Consider the following 21,051-nt stretch of genomic DNA (forward strand, 5'->3'; position numbering starts at 1 on the left):
AGTTCTCTAGCAGCGGCGAGGAGGAGGAGGACGACCCTATGACAATGGCAGAAATTATGGATGCTCTAGCTGCTTTCCATAAGATACAATGATTTGTAGAAAAGAGACACCCCGAAAAGGCTTACACAGGTCATATGCTTGCACAGTTCGTTGACGTTTGCCCGAGTCGTTTCAGGAGCATTTTGAAAAGCAGGCAGAAGCAATCTTCCTTGGATAGTTATTTTTTAAAGAGGCCTTTAGTAGGAGTAACCAAAAAGGAAGATCCAATTGATACTACAAAAAACAAAGTTGAAAGTGGTGAAGAAATTGAAATTTTGTATAAAAAAAAAACAAAGTATAAAAAAAGTTTTAAAAAATTTAAAAATAAAATAAAGAAAAAAAAATTTAATTTTAAGTTTTTTGTAAAGTTAAGTGTTACAGTTTTGTTAATGTGTTTTGTAAAGTTTAGTTTATGTTTCCTGACATTTTTTAATGTATTTCGTAAAGTTAAGTGTACGTACTATAAGAAGTTTTCTGCCGTTTGTCCTCCTCCTCTGTCGCCACTTTCAGAGATAGCCTCACTCGAAAGGTAAGGTTCCACATTTTACTACATACGTACGTATGTACGTACAGTATTTCTTGTATACCATGTACACTAATACACTTTATTTACAGGTATACGTACATATTAGCACTAGTACGTATTAAGTTAGGTATTGAATGGTCCAAATTGTTGTAGTATTTCATTGTTTATAGGTCAATTTAGCTTTATTATAAAATTTACTGGGGTGTTTTTGTAGGGCTTGGAACGGATTAGCCATTTAACATGTAAAATGCGGTTCAAGATACGAAAAGCTCATGATACGAAAGCTGCCTCGGAACGGATTAATTTCGTATCTCGAGGTACCACTATATATATATATAATATATATATATATATATATATATATATTATATATATATAATATATATATATATAATATATGTTTTTTTATACAAAATTTCAATTTCTTCACTTTCAACTTTGTTTTTTGTAGTATCAATTGGATCTTCCTTTTTGGTTTCCAAAATATATATATATATATATATATATATATATATATATATATATATATATATATATATATATATATATATATATATATATATATATATATATATATATATATATATATATATATATATATATATATATATATATATATATGATAGAGAGAGAGAGAGAGACTGAAAATAAGTAATCGACTTTAATAAACAGGTTCAATAGCTCTTTCCTTCATTATAGGTGCAGTCCATGCAGGCTACACACCAGACTGGGAGTCATTAGATACGAGACCTCTGCCTCCATGGTACGACAGTGTGAAAATTGGAATCTTCATTCACTGGGGAGTGTTTTCCGTCCCTTCTTTTGGGGGTGAATGGTTTTGGGACCACTGGCAAGGTAACGTCTGTCTTTTTTTTTGTGTGTGATTTTAGTTGTTAGCACATGAAAATGAAATTCTACTGCATTTTATATCAGGGAACCTCGCAACTAAGTGAGAAAAGCAAAGTTTTACTTTGAAATGCAGGGCTATTTGCATATTTACCGGTCTCCTTAAAAGTATGATTTCAGTATTTCATATTGTTTTGTTATCTATTTTAGATTATAGCACTTCATTTGACTGTCAGAAAAAATGTATGTCGATATCCTACCATAACGACACACAGCAGCAATCAATAAATATGGTTCTAATATTTACCGATATTTCAGGATCTCATTCAGAAAAGTATGTTGAATTTATGGAGAAGAATTACCGGCCAGGGTTCACCTATGCAGACTTCGCGCCCCAATTTACATGCGAGTTCTATAATCCAGAACGGTGGGTGGAGGTCTTCAATGCATCAGGTGCTCGCTACATAGTGCTCACTAGTAAACATCATGAAGGATACACCAACTGGCCATCAAAATACTCCTGGAACTGGAATAGTATGGATGTTGGTCCACAAAGGGATTTAGTAGGTTTGTTGATTCAACTCGTTTTTATCAAAGTTTGGTCTGATGACCTGGTACTGACTTAGCAGGTTTGTATTTCCTAATGTTTGCTATTTCATATAGCTGACCTTTCAGTAACCCCATATAAAGATTCAAAAGCATTATTTTAATCTACTTCTGTCACAGCATACTGATGAATTCTTATGTGCAAAATTAACTAATTGATGATAACCATTTACCAAACAGTGTGCAAATTCAGCTGAAAAGACAACATTCAATCACTTTCATTTCTGCTTAACCAGTGTACTATGCCACCCAGAATAGGTAAAATCCAATATGCCTGACAGCTTCCTCATTCGGGGATTTTCTAGTCCTTCCTCAGTTCCTTGGGAAGCAATACTAAAACATTTGTCTTTTTGTACATTAAGATGTTTCTAACCATCAATAAAAGATTTAGGAACTCTGTCAAGAAAGTGGAAACCTACCCGGGAGCTGATTGTAATAGTGACCATGTACCAGTTGTAGTAACAGTGATGGTGAAGTCGAAAAATCAGAGGAATATACACCTAAATCAAAGAGGCAGCTGAAATTATTAAAAACAGATGAATTGACGACTGTAAGAAATAGATATGACCAGCTTAAGGAGGAAGGCCCAGTGCTCCAACATCCACAGCAAAAGTGGCAAAATATGGAAAATGTAATAAGAGAAGGTAATGAAATAATACCAACAACAGAGATGAGAGCTCGGAGAGAATGGATGACAGAGGATATCTTGATAATGATGGATGAAAGAAGGCAACAAAAGGGCATAAATGAAGATAGATATAGAGCTCTGAATAGAAATTATTAAGAGGGAAAGCACAAAGGCAAAGGAGAAATGGATGGATGAGATTTGTGAGGAGGTGGAAGGTTTGGATAAAGGGGATGAACAGAGAAAGTATGATAAGGTGAAAGAAATTATTTTCAAAAAGAAGAGAAACATCAGCACTGGTATCAAAAAAGCGGATGGAACTATAGTAATGGAGTCAAAAGAAATGTTGGAAAGATGGACGGAATATATTGGAGAATTGTTTGATGACGATAGAGTAGATCATCTAGATTTGAATGACAACTGAGGGACCAAGTATAATTAGATCAGAGATAGAAGCTTCTTTAAAACAAATTTAAAGTGATAAAGTAACAGGTGATGATGGAATAGCAGCAGAGATGTTGGTAGTTCTGGGAGAACACATCATTGATATATTGATAGAAATAGCGGAAGGAATATATGAAGATAGAGAGCCTGCAACACAGATGTATAAATCGGCATTTATCACAATACCAAAAATACCAGGAACACTTGAGTGCAATAAACACCGGACTATCAGTATCATGAGTCAGATCACAAAAATAAGGATTGTTTTGAACAGAATAAGAAATAAAATACTCCCAGAAATTGACAAAGAACGATGTGGTTTTATGAGAGATACAGGGACAAGAAATGCAATTTTTATTTTGAGAATGTTGATGGAGAGAGAGCAATAGAAGTGAAAAAAGATCAATATGTTTGTTTTGTTGACTATGAAAAGGCTTTTGATCGGGTTAGATGTGTAGACCTTGTAAGGATACTGGAACAGATAAATATCGATGGGAAAGATCTAAGATTGATAAAGAATTTATATTGGAATCAAGAGGCATCAGTGAAAGTAGAAAATGATGAATCAAGAGACTCAGCACATCAAGACAGGTGTAAGACAGGGCTCTTCAATCTATATAGTGAAATGATAATGAGAGATCTCAGAGATATGGAAGGAATTAAGGTTGGAGGAGTCAATATTAATAATATCAGATATGCTGATGTACAGCACTTGTTGCAGACTCCCATGATAAACTTCAAGCTTTAATCAGTACTTTACACAAATCAAGCAGAGAAAGAGGTCTGTCAATAAATATTAAGAAAACAGAAGTTATGGTTACCACCAAGGATGAAACACCCCTAAGAATAGATATAAGAATTGATGCTGAAACAGTTAAACAAACCGATAGTTTTAATTATTTAGGATGCACTGTCACAAGTGATGGAAAAAGGCGAAAAAGAGATCAAGAAGAGAATATCCATGGCAGCAAAAGATACATTTGGTAAGATCAAGAAATTAGTCACCAACTCGAAAATATCTATGAATCAAAGGAGGTGGTTTGCGAAATGTTTTGTTTGGTTTGTATTGTTGTATGGCTGTGAAACTTGGACTTTGAGAAAGGCAGACGAGGAGAGATTACAGGCTGCAGAAATGTGGTTTTGGAGAAGGATGTTAAAAATATCATGGACAGAAAGGAAAACTAATGAGGAAGTATTAGAGAGAGTAGGCGTTGAAAGAGAGCTTTTGGCCTCTGTGAGAGGTAGACAAATGCGGTTTGTGGGTCACATAGTGAGAAGACAAGAACTAGAGCATCTCTCTCTCACTGGTAAAATCAATGGAAGGAGACCGAGAGGCAGACCTAGACAAAAATATATGGCTGGATTGGTGAGAATGACTGGAGGAAGAATGTCTGCAGCTCAGTTGCTGCAGAGAGCTGGAAATAGAGAGGAATGGCGAGCCATGATTGCCGACGTCCTTGGGGATATGGCACCTGGATGATGATGATGATGATGACACTAAGATGAACTGCATTATGCAAAATCTTTATTTTCATATAATAAGGAAGTCATGGGCAAAGCATAAACGGAGTTGTGTATCCCAAAGGATCTTTTCATATTCTGGAGAAACTGTAGGCATGACCAAAAAGGCAAGCTGATATTCTCAATGCTGCTGCTTCCATATTTTTTCATGGCATCAGCAATGACCCCATTACTGATAAAGCACTGTATTTATTGACTTACTTTGATTTTAATGGGTTATACATGTGCTTCAAGCCTTGTTAATTGAAAATTACCGCAGAAAAGTAGTTTTGCAGTCTGCTTCCATGTCGAGAACACTGTCTTATGCTATTATAAAGACAACCAAACTGCGATTCACTAGAGCAAATACTCCAAGGACAACTGATGTTAAAGAACAAAACATTTGATCACCAGAACGACATGAATGTCATTTTCAAGAAAATGCTTATCAATGACAACTCTTCCAAAAACAATATTTAATAAAATATGCAGCATACTTCATTCTTGTGAAATGAACATGGCCCCATCTTGTGATCATGATCTGATAACACTTCCAAATTTCACTGGTAGCCAGAATAGAAAGAATGCAATTGTTAACATGACTGGTAAAACTGTGAAGTTCTAAAGTTTCACCACTTTGCTGCCAAAACCTGGACAAGTCACGAGGGTTGGCAGCAAATCGCAAAGCTACCCAGCATCCCAGACAGGGATTTACTTGTCACTAGTTTTCTGTTGGCATGCCTGCTCAGTTTTCTGTCCTCATGTCAGGTCAAATGAGGCCAATTTCTGAGACTAAATCAGTCTCACTTCAGACTCCTGTGTATCCCTTTCCTTTACACTAATGACTTCCCAGAGTGGCCAGTAGATCTGCTTGGCTCTTGTCCTAGTGATTAATAGACTCAAGATAGCCATGCCAGATCACTAAACTTGACTAAATGCAGTGCTCATTTTTCTGCTCTACTTTCCTCAACAGGTCTACAATAACCTGGTAGGCCTAGCATGGTATTCACCCTAAAACCAAGAAATTAAATTCTATATGACCATGCCATTCACTACAAAAAGGTACTAATATACTCGAAATTGAGCCTGACCTCTATCCACTCCCCAGCATGGCAAGTATCGCCTCCCATGGGGCAATAATCTTACCCAGTTTGACCTGATGAAGGACTATTCCAAGTCCACAAAACAGAAATCATCACACCGTTTGGTACCTACCCTTCAATGTCTCTATTCTGTGGACTCAGAAATTCAGAGGCCACACCCAAAAAATATGGAAATAATTTTCAGTGACCTGCCCTTCTGTGTATGCTATGTTAACACCATCATCATTTTCCCTAGGAACCAAGATCATTTCCATAAGCCAATGAGAGCCATCATTTCCCTATTCTGTATTCTGAAATAATGTTTTGGTAGTCTGTCCTGACAAATGTGCCATTGAGGCCTCTACCTAGCAGCTGCTTCTTGACAACAACGAATACAACATTTTCAAGCTATCTATTGCCTGTCTGGACAAGCCTTCAGTTGCAATGCTATGCTGGCGATACAAACAAAATGACGGGATAAAATCTGTTGAAATCTTTGAATGAAAGCAGGCTACACTTTCGTGCTACTGTATCAATACTCCCGTGCTTTGCTAGCATCTGCTTCACAGTTGCGTAACATGCCGAATTCTATATTTTATACACCCGAAAAATCCCAACATTTTACAGTACTCTATTTTTGACTCTATTTTTTAAAGTTTACAATGATTGTTATAAAATTTACACTATGAAGATGAACTTGAAAACTACTCCTCCCATACTAGTCACATATGTATGAATGAAGTCTTTAGTACTTTATATTTATTGCAAGGTTCTTAAACTGATGAAAATGTACACAAAATAAGATTTGTTCTACTCTGCTCTGTATAGAGAGAGAGAGAGAGAGAGAGAGAGAGAGAGAGAGAGAGAGAGAGATAGAGAGAGAGAGAGAAGAGAGAGAGAGGAGAGAGAGAGAGAGAGAGAGAGAGAGAGAGAGAGAGAGAGAGAGAGAGAGAGAGAGAGAGAGAGAATTTTAATGTGCCTTTTCCTTGGTAGGAGACCTGGCTAAGGCAGTGAGAGAGAAGGCACCTCATATCCATTTTGGACTCTACCATTCTCTTTATGAATGGTTCCATCCTCTGTATTTGCAAGACAAGAGTAACAATTTTCAAACCAACGACTTTGTCACCAGGAAAACTATTCCAGAATTAATAGAATTGGTAAGTTAATTTTATCATTGTTGTTCACGAGAAAAATATCTTCATTAATAATAATAATAACAATAACAATAAATAATAATAATAATAACAATAATAATAACAATAACAATAACAATAACAATAACAACAACAATAACAATAATAATAATAATAATAATAATAATAATAATAATAATAATAATAATAATAATGAATGCGCTAGAAATTACTGTCCATAAGATGGCTTTTGGCCCATTTCATAAAAAAAATACACCATAAATCCAAACCTAAATGCAAAACTTTAAGTCATAGACTTACACTGATGCAACTATAGTATAATAAAATGCACCGAATGCTACCCATACGGATAACGTAAGATAACCTAATCCCAATTTGTTAGTCAGTACCAGTACCTGTGCCAGTATTGGGTCTTGTTCATCTTTATTCAGACTTTTTTTTCAACTAGAAATTACCAATCTGATTTCAATGAACATATGCAACATTACACTTTGTTTTTATTACGATACGTACTCATTTTTACTTTTCACCAGCTTTGACTAGCATTTAATAAATGGTACCAAATTTCAGTTTGGCATTATCATCCAACTAAGTATGTCCTCTTATATACTAGATGGGTGAATGTTTGATCCCAAATAGTTATACTAGCTTGGCGGTAATGTAGATAACCCTTACTCCAAGATGGCTCGTTAATCCTTGCAAGTTTTGATATCCAGTTTTGTACTGATGCCAAGTCTTCTTCACCTAGTACGTGTTAGTTACCCTGGCTCTACTGAAGTCTGATTAAGCTCTCATATACATTGAAAATGAGAGGCTTGGAATTTATTACGCAAGCCCCCCCTTAACTGGGCTGTTCTGATTTTACTTTGCCATCATTTACCACTTCTGTGAGAGTTGTAGTTGTTTTATCTATGTATAGGGTCCCACGTCATCCCTCTTTCCATAGCATTTGCTAAGCCCTACAGCTATGAGACAAGTGACCTTTCATTTTCACCATCACCTCTCTCTTCCACTCCTTTATACACTGAGCTTCAACCTTAACCGGTGCTGATATCACATTTCTTTGATTTATGTGCTGACTATCTCGTACTCAGTCTACTTTTAAGTAATAATAGCAAGGTCTATTGGCCTCTCTAACCATGATTTCATGGATGACTCCCAATTTTGTATGGCAAGCACTACTAACTAAATCCTTAAACTTGGGTTGTACGGCACATTTAACCCCAATACGAGAGCAACTGGTTCCAAGCTCCTACTGAAATTTGAAATCTGCTTATAATAGCAAACTTCACGATATATACTGAACACCTTCACTATTCGAACTATCTTTATGATACCCATTATTTTGAAAACCAAACACATTAAAACATTAACATCAAACAAATTGTACTGTAATGTAATGCAATACAAATAAATACAGTTCAGTTCTTTGTGCTAATGTTTTATCTAGCTCTAGAAAAAAAAAGCCCCTCCTTGTATTCACTGCCTACCCCCTCCACTCTTCTCGGAATAAAAACTGGTAATGTTGATGATAAAATCCAGAAGTTACAGTTGTGATGAGATGAAGAGAAGTGAAAAATTTAGTTGTTGTGATTGAGTGTCAAACTATAGGTCTGCTGACGATACACGTGATGTGCATCCGCTTCAGGTGAGGGTGAAACATACATACATACATACACACACACACACGCACACACAATAGGACTTTAATGGAAAATCTGGAATAATGACAAATAGGAACACATTTTTGCCTCTTTTCAATCCACTAAAATTGTGCAAGGTTACAGTTCTTCAGCGATCTGATACGGCAGAATTTTACACAGAAATCCATCCAAGGATTGTATTCCATAATTTTGTGTATTACATTCTATGATAGTATGTTAAAAAATTCTTTGAAAGTTTCTAATGTTGATGAGGCTTGTTCTACCGTATTGGTTTGTGTTAATGGTTTAAATTCTTTAAATGTTTCATTTGCTGGAGGTTTTATATGGCTTCCAATATATTTTACCACTTCTTCATAATCATATCATAGAACCGCTCTACAACTTTCGATGCCTGAACAATTTTTTTCGCTTCTCTATCAGTTTCCGAGAGAGCTTTAAAATCACTCATGGCTTCACTCCATGGGGACTTCAACACGCACTGACAGTTTCCTTTCACTTCATCTGTTGCAGCTCTGATGAGCATTTGCACCTACAGTGGTGAATAATTTCCCCCATTACTCTGTATCTAGAGTATTTCACTGGCATTAATGGCTGTTCGAATTCAATCAAACATCAGGTGGGTGTACGTGGCACTGACACTCCAAATTATGCCCTCGGAAATTGTTACCAAGATCATAAAAGGATATTTAATCTAAATGAGGCTGACCAAGGATACCTCTGAAGTTTTCCTCTATGCAATGTTCAAAATTGAATAGTATTATCTTTAATATGTATTCCGTAAAAAGTGTTGACTATTACCATTTGTTTACAATGCACAGAATGTAATCATGATATGCAAAATTTCTCAGACGCACCAATACTATTCTGTCTTGGACGAATTTTTAAAAATGAGGGTACTTTAGAATAACTTATTGGTTGTTTTTCATTTAATTTTTTAGAGAAAAAAGTTAAAAAAAATTGTACTGCATGCGTGCCACAAGGAAATTACTAGAACACTGAAACATATATTTCTGATTCTTGTGGTCTTTACAGTTTTGATGATGGTTCACAACCGCTATTTATAGTTTCATTTATAAATTTCCTAAATGTATTAGGGTTTTTCTTGGCCATTATTTATTTCTGATTCTGTTCCAGGTCAATGAATACAAGCCTGAGGTTATTTGGTCAGATGGAGATTGGGAAGCAAAAGACTGGTACTGGAACGCAACCGGATTCTTGGCTTGGCTTTTCAACGATTCCCCCGTCAAGGAGACGGTCGTTGTCAATGATAGATGGGGTCAGGGAATACCATGTCACCATGGATCGTACTACACCTGCACTGATCGATACAATCCAGGTAACAGATCACAAGCAAAGTGAAATCCATTCAGTATCCCTTTAGAAGCAGTAATAGTAGTAATACAATGTACGACGTCTTTTCGAAACTGAAAATTAGAAATATATATGGAATATGGATGGTTCCTACCATAGCAACTATTTTATAAATAAAACCATAAAACAATTAAATTATACTAACTGAAAAAAGGCGGTACAGGCATGGATTAAAAACTATCGCTGCAATATCCCCTTAGGGTAAAGTACATTCTAACAAGAAAGAAAACCTTCAGAGCAAAATTAGAGTATTCACAGGGTCAGAAGATGATGAACATCTTTACCCGGTTACAGGAACTGCTTAATTCACGCTAGTGTGGATGAAACTCATGATTTCCCATCTCATTTGTTGTGATGACACTGTAACTTACTTTCTACAAAGACACTTTCTCTGGCGTTTATTTTCTTTTAATTATTCAAGTGTGTCTATCACTCTCACCAACTTGCTTTACAATAATTTTAACTCACATTGTAATTTTCCTTCGCAGCTGACAGTGATGGTCTATTTAACATCTGCATATTCCTAGTTTGCCTGAAGCTTTTACTTCGTTTACACCTTTGGTTCTATGTATGTCTCACCATTGTTTCCTTGGGATCAGTATTTTACTTTAATGATATCTCTATTATGTTAGCCTGTCCTGTCCACCCTTACCCAGACACTCACACTTTTTTGGAAAACCATTCCCCTTACCTACCCTTTTCAAACTTTCCCAGCATTATCTTTTTGAAATGCAGTCTAAAAAGTTATGTACAGTCGGAGTAAAAGCATGGCCACGTGAAGGGAAGTCGTAGTTTTAGTAACAAGTGATCCTCCCTGTCCGATATATATTATATATATATATATATATATATATATATATATATATATATATATATATATATATATATATATATATATACACACATATATATACATATATATATATATATAATATATATATATATATCATATATATATATATGTATATATATATAATATATATTTATATACTATATATATATATCTATATATATATATATATATATATATACACACACAGACAGACATTTATATGTTCCATATCCAATTCACTGTACTTCGGGAGAATAAATTACACTATAGGTCAATTATAATTGATAAGCACTTTGTCACCAGAAGGATTCAAACAGTTGTCTGGTTTAGAAACAATGACTGACAATAAATTTGACTACTTACCTATCGAAAGAGATATAAGGTGATATTGAGTCTGCTGCAAGTTTGCTGTACATATGCTTGTCCAAGCTTTGAATCCTGCCAGTGATGAAGCACTTTTTAGTTATAATTGCCCTTGGGTGTAAGTTGTTCCCGAAGTACAGCGAAGTGGATATCAAGCAATAAATGTGGCTTCACATTTATGAATATAAAAAAGTCAGTTGTGTATGTGACAAAAATTCTTAACTAGCCAAGTATTACAAACTTACAAATTAGCCATCCTGGTGGAAGCAGCTTGCAATCAATTTCAAGTGTACTGTGTACCTGAATTTGATAGGCAGAGTCTATATCAACTTACACCTCTCTCGATAGCTCAGAGGTCAAAGTCATTGTCTATCGTTGTTTGTAAATCGAGAGAGAATGTTTAATTATTGCAATCATCAGTTACAAAGTTGGAACTGATGACCCTACATTCCATCTCCTTTGTTCCTTTGCTGTCAAGTATCAGTACTGTTTACTACTATGAGATTCAGGGCCTCTGTAACACGGTTTTTTGGACTTTGCTCCTTATCAAAGCATCGGATGTAGCTGAAAGCTGACATATGTATATTTAACAACCACACACAAATTTTGTCAGCATTATCAATAACCTAAACCAGATAGTTTTAATTTTTATAGAGTAAAAATTATCTAGCCGACGCCATGGCCAATGATTACGTGCGAAGAGTCGAAAATCATTCATTACGTAAGCAAGGTAAACACCTTTTGACGAAATATTGCCCCGCCCATCCACCAGACAGAAACTCATTCACCTTGTTCCATCAGCTCTGAAACCCAAAGACTTTATGAATGGCGGAATGATACATAGATGTGGGTGGGGTATCTGTGCTAGCATAGTAATACTACTGTAGCAGTAGTGCCGCAACAGTAGTAATAGCAGTAATATACATGAATTAAACATTTAGGCCAACTGCTGGGATCCTTGAGGATCATTTAGCACTTCTTACAACTACTCCAGAAATGAGTTTTTATAGCCAGAAGTTAAATTTTCTAATCCAACAATGCCAATGATAGCCTTCAGTGTTATCCTGAATTATAACGAGGCCAAAGTGGATGGAGCCTCATGAAGTAATCATTCTGACGATAATTATTGGTGAAGGTTTAAAGCCAAAATAGGGTACCGGCAATTTTTTTTTCTTCATTAAATAGGTAGATAGCCAATAAATACAAATTGCTTGACATTGGATATAGCAGTTATCAAATCAAGCATGTCTTCTATGTTTTTGAAAATTACCAACTATTCCCTACATCTTGTCAATCAGATTGTGACCTATAAAGTAGACTGTAATTTCTTAGGAAACTTATTTTGGGAGTTAGACTAACAATCGAAGTATTTTTGTATTTATTAACATATTTTGTTGGTTTGTTCATTATGACAATTATCAGTGGAGAGGTTTCACAGTTCATAAAGGTGTACTGCTTTGCTTGTATTTAAATTTTTATGTCATTGTTGCCAGAGGTCTAGCCTTCGTTATTCACAGCCAATCATTCATTGAGAAAGAGGGAAGAAATGGTGTCATAAGTTACGTAACGAGTGCGTTTGAAACCTTTTCTCTGAGTAAGTTGGCCCTTATTAAAAAAAAAAGTCACTTTTACAATATACGTAATGCAGAATAGTCAAAATTTATGTGCAGATATAATGTGTATTCTGAATAAGCGTTATATTTATGAAATACATAGATAAAATGTTATTGTGAAAAAACCACGTTACAGAGGCTCTGAATCTCATAGTAGTTCACTTTAAATACAGATATAATTGCTTGTCACAGCAGCATGTCACTATGATGTTACATAAAATTTGAACTAATTAAAATAAAATGACTATTGTTGCAGTAGAAGATTAAGAAAATGAGGTTTAATGTAATGAAAGTTTTAATTACAGAATTGTCTATTAAAATCTTTCAGGTGTTCTTCAGCCTCACAAATGGGAAAACTGCATGACCCTAGACAAGGACTCTTGGGGGTACAGAAGAAATGCTGGAGCTACTGACTACCTTACTATTCAAGAGCTCATTACAGAAGTGGCCATGACAATTAGTTGTGGAGGTAACAAACATTATTGCTACAATAAGTTTGTATCTAAAATATGTCTTCTGCAAACACTTTCTAACATAATATAACAATGGCCTGCTTGAGGGATCCTGAAAATCAATAAATAAAAAACTTGTTTAAAGATTTACAGGCATATAGGGTTTATGATCTCTCTCTTTTTAGGCAACATTCTTGTAAACGTGGGGCCAACCCATGACGGTGTTCTTCCACCAATCATGGAGGAGCGATTACGTCAGCTGGGGTCCTGGCTAGATATCAATGGAGAAGCCATCTATGATACTAAGCCATGGGTTCATCAGAACGACAGCCTAACTTCTGGTGTCTGGTAAGTATTTAAGGTAATTAAAACCATAGAGAAAAGAAAGATCTTAGTAATTTGCATTTTTCCTAGGTAAACAAACCAGAACCTTTCATATGTTATCATTCAGCAAAAAATGGAAATGGGTATTGAACTTACTGACGAGGGAGGTTAACTGGTAGGTATAGGGGTGTGTGAGAGAATACGCTCACTCACTTGCCATTACCAAGCACTTGTTTCTTAGACCAAAGCCGGGGGGTTGGTGTGGGCATTTAGATAAATGGCTCTGGTTTGCATACCAATGAAAACTGTAAATTGATTTTAAATTTTGTCACATTCTTGTAGAAATATAACCCATCGTCTTTTATGTAAACTCTCCTTATAGGGGAGATTGTCTACATCAACAGACTGGATTTTTATATACCCACTTGGCGATGCTATGAATCTGGTCATGGAACATGAGTGGAGAGTTGGTGATTCCTCTTACCTCCTACTTAGTCTGTCATAAGGCTGCCAGAGTAGTAGGGCACTAGGCCCACGTAGGGTGCAGAACTCTCGCAAGTAAGAAAAGCATGGGGGAACAAGATAGCATCCCTATAAGGATATACCAGATGGATGGCATCTGTCTCTGGTTAACACAATGTAATAGGTTCAAAGTATAGCTCTACCACTGATCCCCACCTTTATTTAAGGGAAGAATGGAGGGAAATGGATCTTCATGATGAAGCTCTCAGACTGGAAGCTGGATGTGTAGTTACCCATATCTTATTCTGATCGAACAACTCAGCACTTGTTCGACCTAGATAATACTATAAGCGAGATGATGAAGCTCGTTGAGCAGTACTATGAAGCTCATGGGATTAGCTTAGGAAAATGCCAGAATCCAACTAAGAAGTATAGAGGGAACATCTGGAGGCCCAAGACTACTACAGGGTAGCCGATCAGAAGCATACAAACAAGTGTAGGCAAGCACTTTGTCTCACCAGCCAGGACATTTGGCCAGAAAACTGTGTTCTGTAAAAATGTGGAGCAGCAAAAGGTCAAACAAAACAAATGGCAGCCTGTGCTATGGTAGTGGAAGAACCAAGGGAGGTAAGTGCTGTCATGATCTATGAAGTGGATTTAGCTCACTTGGAAGACTATGTTGAAGATAGTGAGCTGAAGCTGGCAGATAGAGCTAAATTACCTGTTGCGTTGGAGGCATGCAGATCTGAAGAGCAGAGAAAGAGGCACTGTAATTTACTAGTTAGTGAGAGTTATGTGGGCAAAAAGAAAATAACAGTCCTATGAGATCAAGGTCATATAAGTGCAGCTGCGCTGCACAAAGAAGTTGGTAACTTAGGACCAAATAACCAGTAGCCGTGTGAAGATCTGACCTCTGGCGCTGTAGATCCTAGGCTGTTTTTGTTGTCACCTCTCGTGTGAACTTGGGAATTCTCTAGTCATCGTGTGTCCATGTTTCATCATTAATAGGTTCTAATTGACCCTTTGACAAGTCTACATGATCTTAGAACAAATAAAGTCTTGCTTTAACACACGAATCTGTCATGAACTAACATACCCACTCCCATAGTCAATTATTAAGGACTAAAATTCTTCACTAAAAAATATTATCTTCATCTACTGACCCCTATTAAGCTTACTGGGAAAATTGTCATCACTAACCAACCACTCATTATTAATCCTGTATCTGACAAATATAATAACAAATACCCCATAATGTTTATACAGCAAAACCCCTGTAATATTTATACAGCTAACCTACATCAAACATAATGTTGAATGTCCCTTCTACCTTACGTATCCCGAGATAAATTCCACCTCCTCTCTATAATAGAAATCTTATGTTAAGGTACCATAAAAGAAACCGCTTAATCCCAATTACAAGTTTCCCTTGTAGGAAAAAAAATCATAATTCAACTTTTCCCATTACAAAATGTATAAGGAGAAAAAAATATTGCTGCTGCAACATATCAGCATCAACCCCCCGAATTGACCCCTTAAAATTCCTCTCCATGGAATGTCATCATCGGCATTCCTAAAAGCGGTGCAAACCTCTGAGTAATCAACCCCAAAAGAAAATATCAACAATTGGTCTCATCTGAGACACCACGGCATTGTCAGCACCAAGCCACCTGTGTGTACAACATCTGCTCAAATCGCACAATTGACTTGTCTAGTCAGACTCATAAACTCAGAAATCATCATTCCTTCAAAAGGGCCCAAAAATCATCCATTAAATCCTCGCTGGGAATCCTCAATAAATCTTCACTGATACTATAGAACCACATTCCTCCAAAAATATCCGCAGGACATCCTCATTGTTACCACAAGGGTACCCAAAATAATTGTCCTCGAAAACGTCTATTAAAAAGCCACCAATATAAAATATCCACCACAGGCTAAATCCTAAGTCATTTGACCACCAATGTACCTCAAAGTAAACAATTTGTGATACCACCACATGTATATAACACCCAAGTAATCACCTCGTCTGGATATAAACCACAGAAAACCACAATCCAGAAACTATCCATAACAATTATATACTGCCAAATATAACCACTGGTGAATATAACCTCATAAAATACACCTTTATAGGACCCCCTAAAACCACAATGCACTAGTGCCACCCCCCCACCCCCACCCCGAGCCTTAATACCACAAAGAACCACAATCACAACCCCTTTGGCTCATAAAACCACAGATCACCACCAAAAATCATAGCCACAAAAAATCAGCCCCAATAAATCAACACAACCAGGAATCACCAAATCACAAAAATCCCCACCAGGTATCATCATCACCAAAAGTCATCACCAGACGAACCACTTTCAATATTCCTCAACTCTGCAATAATTTCCCATATTTTTCACCCCGTTTTCCATCATGAAATAATTACCTCGGGTTTTTACACCAAGTCGCCGCAGTTTGCGCATAAGAAAATAGTAGAAGAATGAATGGAAAAAAAACTTACATTAAACCGACTAATCACATTTGGTCAAAATCTGGAAAGGACCAAATCTGGAAAGAAAACAAAAATGCAACTGTGCTATGTTACCTTATCATCTACCAATCTTTTTCAATTTAGATATGTGAGTTAAATTCGACCGACCTTTCTTTTCATCTAAGACTACAAAATCTGTTTCCTGTCTTTTCCTCAATAACTAAAAGGACCCTCAAACTCTGGACCTAACTTGTAATTTAGTTCATTTCTCACATTGTTTTTTAGGAATATATTGTCTCCAACAGCAATTTTAACATCTAATGATTTCTCGTTGCTTCTTTCCACCATTTCTCGGGTCGTTGCCTCGAGATTATGGCTGAGACAAGCATGTCTCTCCTTTGCTGTGGAAAATAATGCTTAAATTGTAACTTCTCCAAGATGAGGTAGAGTTAGCAGATCAAATGTGCCTCGTGCTTGGCAACCAAACAATGCTTCGAATGGAGACATTTTAATGGAATCACTGACCATGGTGTTGATGTTATGTCTAATAATACCAATATATCTATCCCAATTTTTATCGTTTCTTCCTAGTCTTCCTGAGAGCTTCGAGCACTTTCCTGTTTGCTCATTCACATAACCCGTTAGTTTCAGGTCTGTAGGGAATAATTGTTACTTTCTGTATCCCCATGACTTCTGCCAAACACTCTAAAGTCTTGTTTACAAATTCTCTGCCATTGTCGGTTAACAAAATCTCGGGTGAGCCATATCTGCAGATGACACCATTGAAAAATGCTATAGCTACTTCTTCAGCTGTTTTATGCTTAAGTGGAAAAATTTCTACTATCCTCGTTAGTTCATCTATTATTATCAATAGGTACTTATTCGTATACCTAGATTCATAAAAAATTTCCTAGGATATCCATATGTATTCTCTGAAAAGGTCTACTTGTTATCGGAAATGACCCAATTTGCAAGAAGTTACCCTTGCGGGTTCGCAGGCATTGTACACTGTACAGTTTTTCACAAAATTTTCCACATCTTTCCCCATAGTTTTCCAAATATACTTATTATGCATCTCATTATACGTTTATTCTATCCCCAAATGTGGACTACCAAACCTGCAATGTACTGTATCCAAAACTACTGGAATTAAGACTTTCGGAATTATGATCTGTGTCATGTCTCCTTTACTTTCACTAGTCCTTAATTTAAATCTAATTTTCCTGACCAACAGATTACCTTCTAATTCTAAACCTGACAAAGGTAACTTATAACCTTTTCTGACTGATTCCCCTCTGAGAAACACTTTTGCGTCTGCCAAAATTTTATCCTCATCTTGCCTTTCCTCTATGAGACTTATATCCCATTGTATAGAATCACTAGTAACTACCCAAACTTGAAATCCTTTCGCATAAAAACTTCTACTAAGGGCATCTACAACTACATTTAATTTGCCTTCTATATATCTGAGCTTTACATCGAAGTCCCTGATAGTTAAGAACCATTGAGCTCTTTTGGGTGACAAATCGGGTTTATTTAAAAGATCCAATAATGGCTTGTGGTCTATAAGACCTTCTACTTTATTCCCCATCAGTATCATTTTAAAATGGACCAAACTTGATACTATTGCAAAGGCTTCTTTATCTACGGTAGCCATTAGTCTTTCACTGCTGCCCTTTGTCCTAAATTTCCTGCTAAAAAAAAGCAATGGGATGGAGCCTCCCATGAAATTTTTGTATAAGGAAAGCACCTATACCCTCCTGACTGGCATCAGTCACTAATGTGAACTGTTCGCTGAAATATGGAAATTTTAGGACTGGGGGATTCATTAACTCGTCCTTAAATTTTTGAAAACTTACTTGAGTTCTCCCCAATGAAATTGAATATCTTCCTGCAATACATCTGTTAGAGGAGCTGCTATGTTAGAAAATCCTTTCACAAACCTACGAAAAAATCCTGCCATTCCCAGGAATGACTCGATTTCTTTCTTTGGTTTCGGGGTACGAAAATCTGCAATTGCTTTGACTTTATCGTCATTTATTCTAACCTCATATTTAGATATGACATAACCTAAATATGATATTGTTATGATACAATAAAGTTTGTTCATACTTACCTGGCAGATATATATATAGCTGTATTCTCCGAAGTCCAACAGAATTTCAAAACTCCCGGCACACGCAGTGGTCGGCCAGGTGGTAGTACCCATTCCCGCCGCTGGGAGGCGGACGTCAGGAAACATTCACATTTTCTGTCAGATATTTCTAGTGCCACTGTCTCCTGAGGGGAGGTGGGTGGGCACTTTGATTATATATATCTGCCAGGTAAGTATGAACAAACTTTATTGTATCATAACAATATCATTTTGTTCATGAACCTTACCTGCCAGATATATATATAGCTGAATCCCACCTTTGGAGGAAGGGGGAGACAAACTCGGATTTTGGGAAACAATTCCATTTACATGATTGATATCTTGGTTCCTTACCTGTTAAGATAGCTGACTTCGTGAGTACCGTCACCCAAGTCTGCTTCTGCTTTACTAGAGACTCCAGCAAGGTAGTGACCTGCAATGCTGTTGAGTTCTAGAGGATCTGTCAACGGGGGCGTGACCACAAAACAACTAGATCCTACATTATAGACCTCCAATTTTTTTGGGTAATGCATTCCTAGAGGTGCCAGCAAGGACGTGACCTGTGTAGCTGGTGCGCTCTAATGAACTGTCACGGGGAGCGTGACCACAATGTGACAGATCATATAGGTGTTGATTAGACACCGAATGCCGTTAATGCTTCACTGGAGGTGCCAGCAAGGACGTGACCTATATAGCTGGTGCGCTCCAGATGATTTGTCAACGGGTGCATGACCACAATGTGACAAAAACATTTTACCCTATTATGAGGGCGAAGCAAAAACATTACCACCTGACCTAGCCTATCTGGTTAAACTTCGTATAACCAAGGCTAATGGAGGGAAGTCCGCCTAAGGCGGCCGACCCAAGACCACAATAAACTAAACACCTAAATAAGAATAATAAACTAAAAATAAAAATAAAAAGAAATAAAATTAAAAAGTCCAAACTAACATATTATTTCCTAAATGATAGGAAGAGTGCTACTCTCTGTACCCAATATAGTGTCTGCTGCGACATATGGGCCCAAAGAGCAACAGTTTCTCGTATGTAGTCCTCACCTCCCGAAGGTAGTGAGAGGCAAACACTGAATTACTACGCCAAAATGTGGCATTCAAGATGTCATTAAGTGCCATGTTCTTTTGGAAGGCTACCGACGTAGAAATAGCCCTCACTTCATGCGCATTCACCTTCAACATTTTCATATCACTTTCTTGACAGGATGAATGCGCTTCCTTGATGGTGTCCCTCAAGAAAAAAGCCAAAGCATTCTTCGACATTGGTAAATTTGGCTTCCTTACCGAACACCACAAGTTATCCGAAAGACCTCTACAATCCTTAGTCTTCTTTAGGTAGAATTTTAGAGCCCTGACAGGGCACAGAACTCTCTCTGGCTCACGCCCAATGATTTCGGCTATCCCTTTAATTTCGAAGGTCCTAGGCCAAGGGTTGGACGGATTTTCATTTTTTGCCAGGAACGTTGGGCTCAAGGAACAAACCGCGTTATAACCTTTAAAGCCCACGTATTTGCTAATCGCTTGTACCTCGCTGACTCTCTTCGCCGTCGCCAGAGCAGTCAGGAAGATAGCTTTTCTAGTAACATCCTTCAGGGAAGCTGTATGCATAGGTTCGAATGGACTGGACATGAGGAACTTCAGAACTACATCCAAGTTCCAAGACGGCAACCTGGGTTGTTGAACCTTCGTTGTTTCAAAAGATCTCAAGAGATCGTGAAGGTCTCTGTTGTCCGCCAAATCCAGGCCTCTGTGCCTAAAGACAACTGAAAGCACACTCCTATACCCCTTGATTGTAGAGACTGCAAGTTTTTGATCCCTTCTCAGATACAAAAGGAAGTCAGCAATCTGGCTCACAGAGGTCGTGGTGGAGGAAATGCCGTTCTTCTTGCACCAACTCCTGAAGACTGCCCACTTCGATTGGTACACTGCATTGGATGAAGCTCTTCTTGCACTGGCGATAGCTTTCGCCACTGACCTAGAAAAGCCTCTCGCTCTGGCCAACTTTTGGATAGTCTGAATGCAGTCAGACTCAGAGCGGAGAGATTTCTGTGGTACCTCTCGAAGTGGGGCTGTCTGAGTAGATCTGTCCTTTAACTGGAAGCGTCCTCGGGAAGTCTACTACGAAGGCCATGACCTCTGTGAACCAGTCTCTCGCCGGCCAGAACGGGGCGATCAAAGTCATTCTCGTCCCTTCCGACGCCGCAAACTTCCTCATGACTTCCCCTAGGATCTTGAACGGGGGAAAGGCGTACAGGTCCATCCCCGTCCAGTCCCAGAGAAGTGCGTCTATCGCCACTGCCGCTGGGTCTAGTACTGGGGAGCAGTACAGTGGAAGCCTCTTCGTTCTGGACGTCGCAAAGATGTCCACTAGCGGACGTCCCCATAACCCCCACAGCTCTTGGCATACCTCCTGATGCAGAGTCCACTCGGTTGGCAGAAGTTGACCTCGTCTGCTGAGGAGATCTGCCCGGACGTTCTCTACTCCTGCTACAAACCTTGTAAGGATCGTGACGTCCAG

The 21,051-nt window shown here is 37.5% G+C and overlaps 1 protein-coding gene across 2 annotated transcripts in view; it reads left to right on the plus strand.

Moving 5' to 3' along the window:
* LOC135198165 (alpha-L-fucosidase-like) overlaps nt 1-21,051 on the plus strand; it is a 72,986-nt gene that overhangs the window by 22,216 nt on the left and 29,719 nt on the right. For both annotated transcript variants that reach the window (XM_064225673.1, XM_064225672.1), the window contains exons 2-7: nt 1,265-1,420; nt 1,730-1,978; nt 6,662-6,825; nt 9,621-9,822; nt 12,994-13,134; nt 13,303-13,465. In XM_064225673.1, the coding sequence (XP_064081743.1) occupies nt 1,265-1,420; nt 1,730-1,978; nt 6,662-6,825; nt 9,621-9,822; nt 12,994-13,134; nt 13,303-13,465 (1,075 nt within the window). The remainder of the gene's footprint in view (nt 1-1,264; nt 1,421-1,729; nt 1,979-6,661; nt 6,826-9,620; nt 9,823-12,993; nt 13,135-13,302; nt 13,466-21,051) is intronic.

This window comes from Macrobrachium nipponense, chromosome 21 (assembly GCF_015104395.2).
Source record: "Macrobrachium nipponense isolate FS-2020 chromosome 21, ASM1510439v2, whole genome shotgun sequence".
Lineage (NCBI taxonomy): Eukaryota > Metazoa > Arthropoda > Malacostraca > Decapoda > Palaemonidae > Macrobrachium > Macrobrachium nipponense.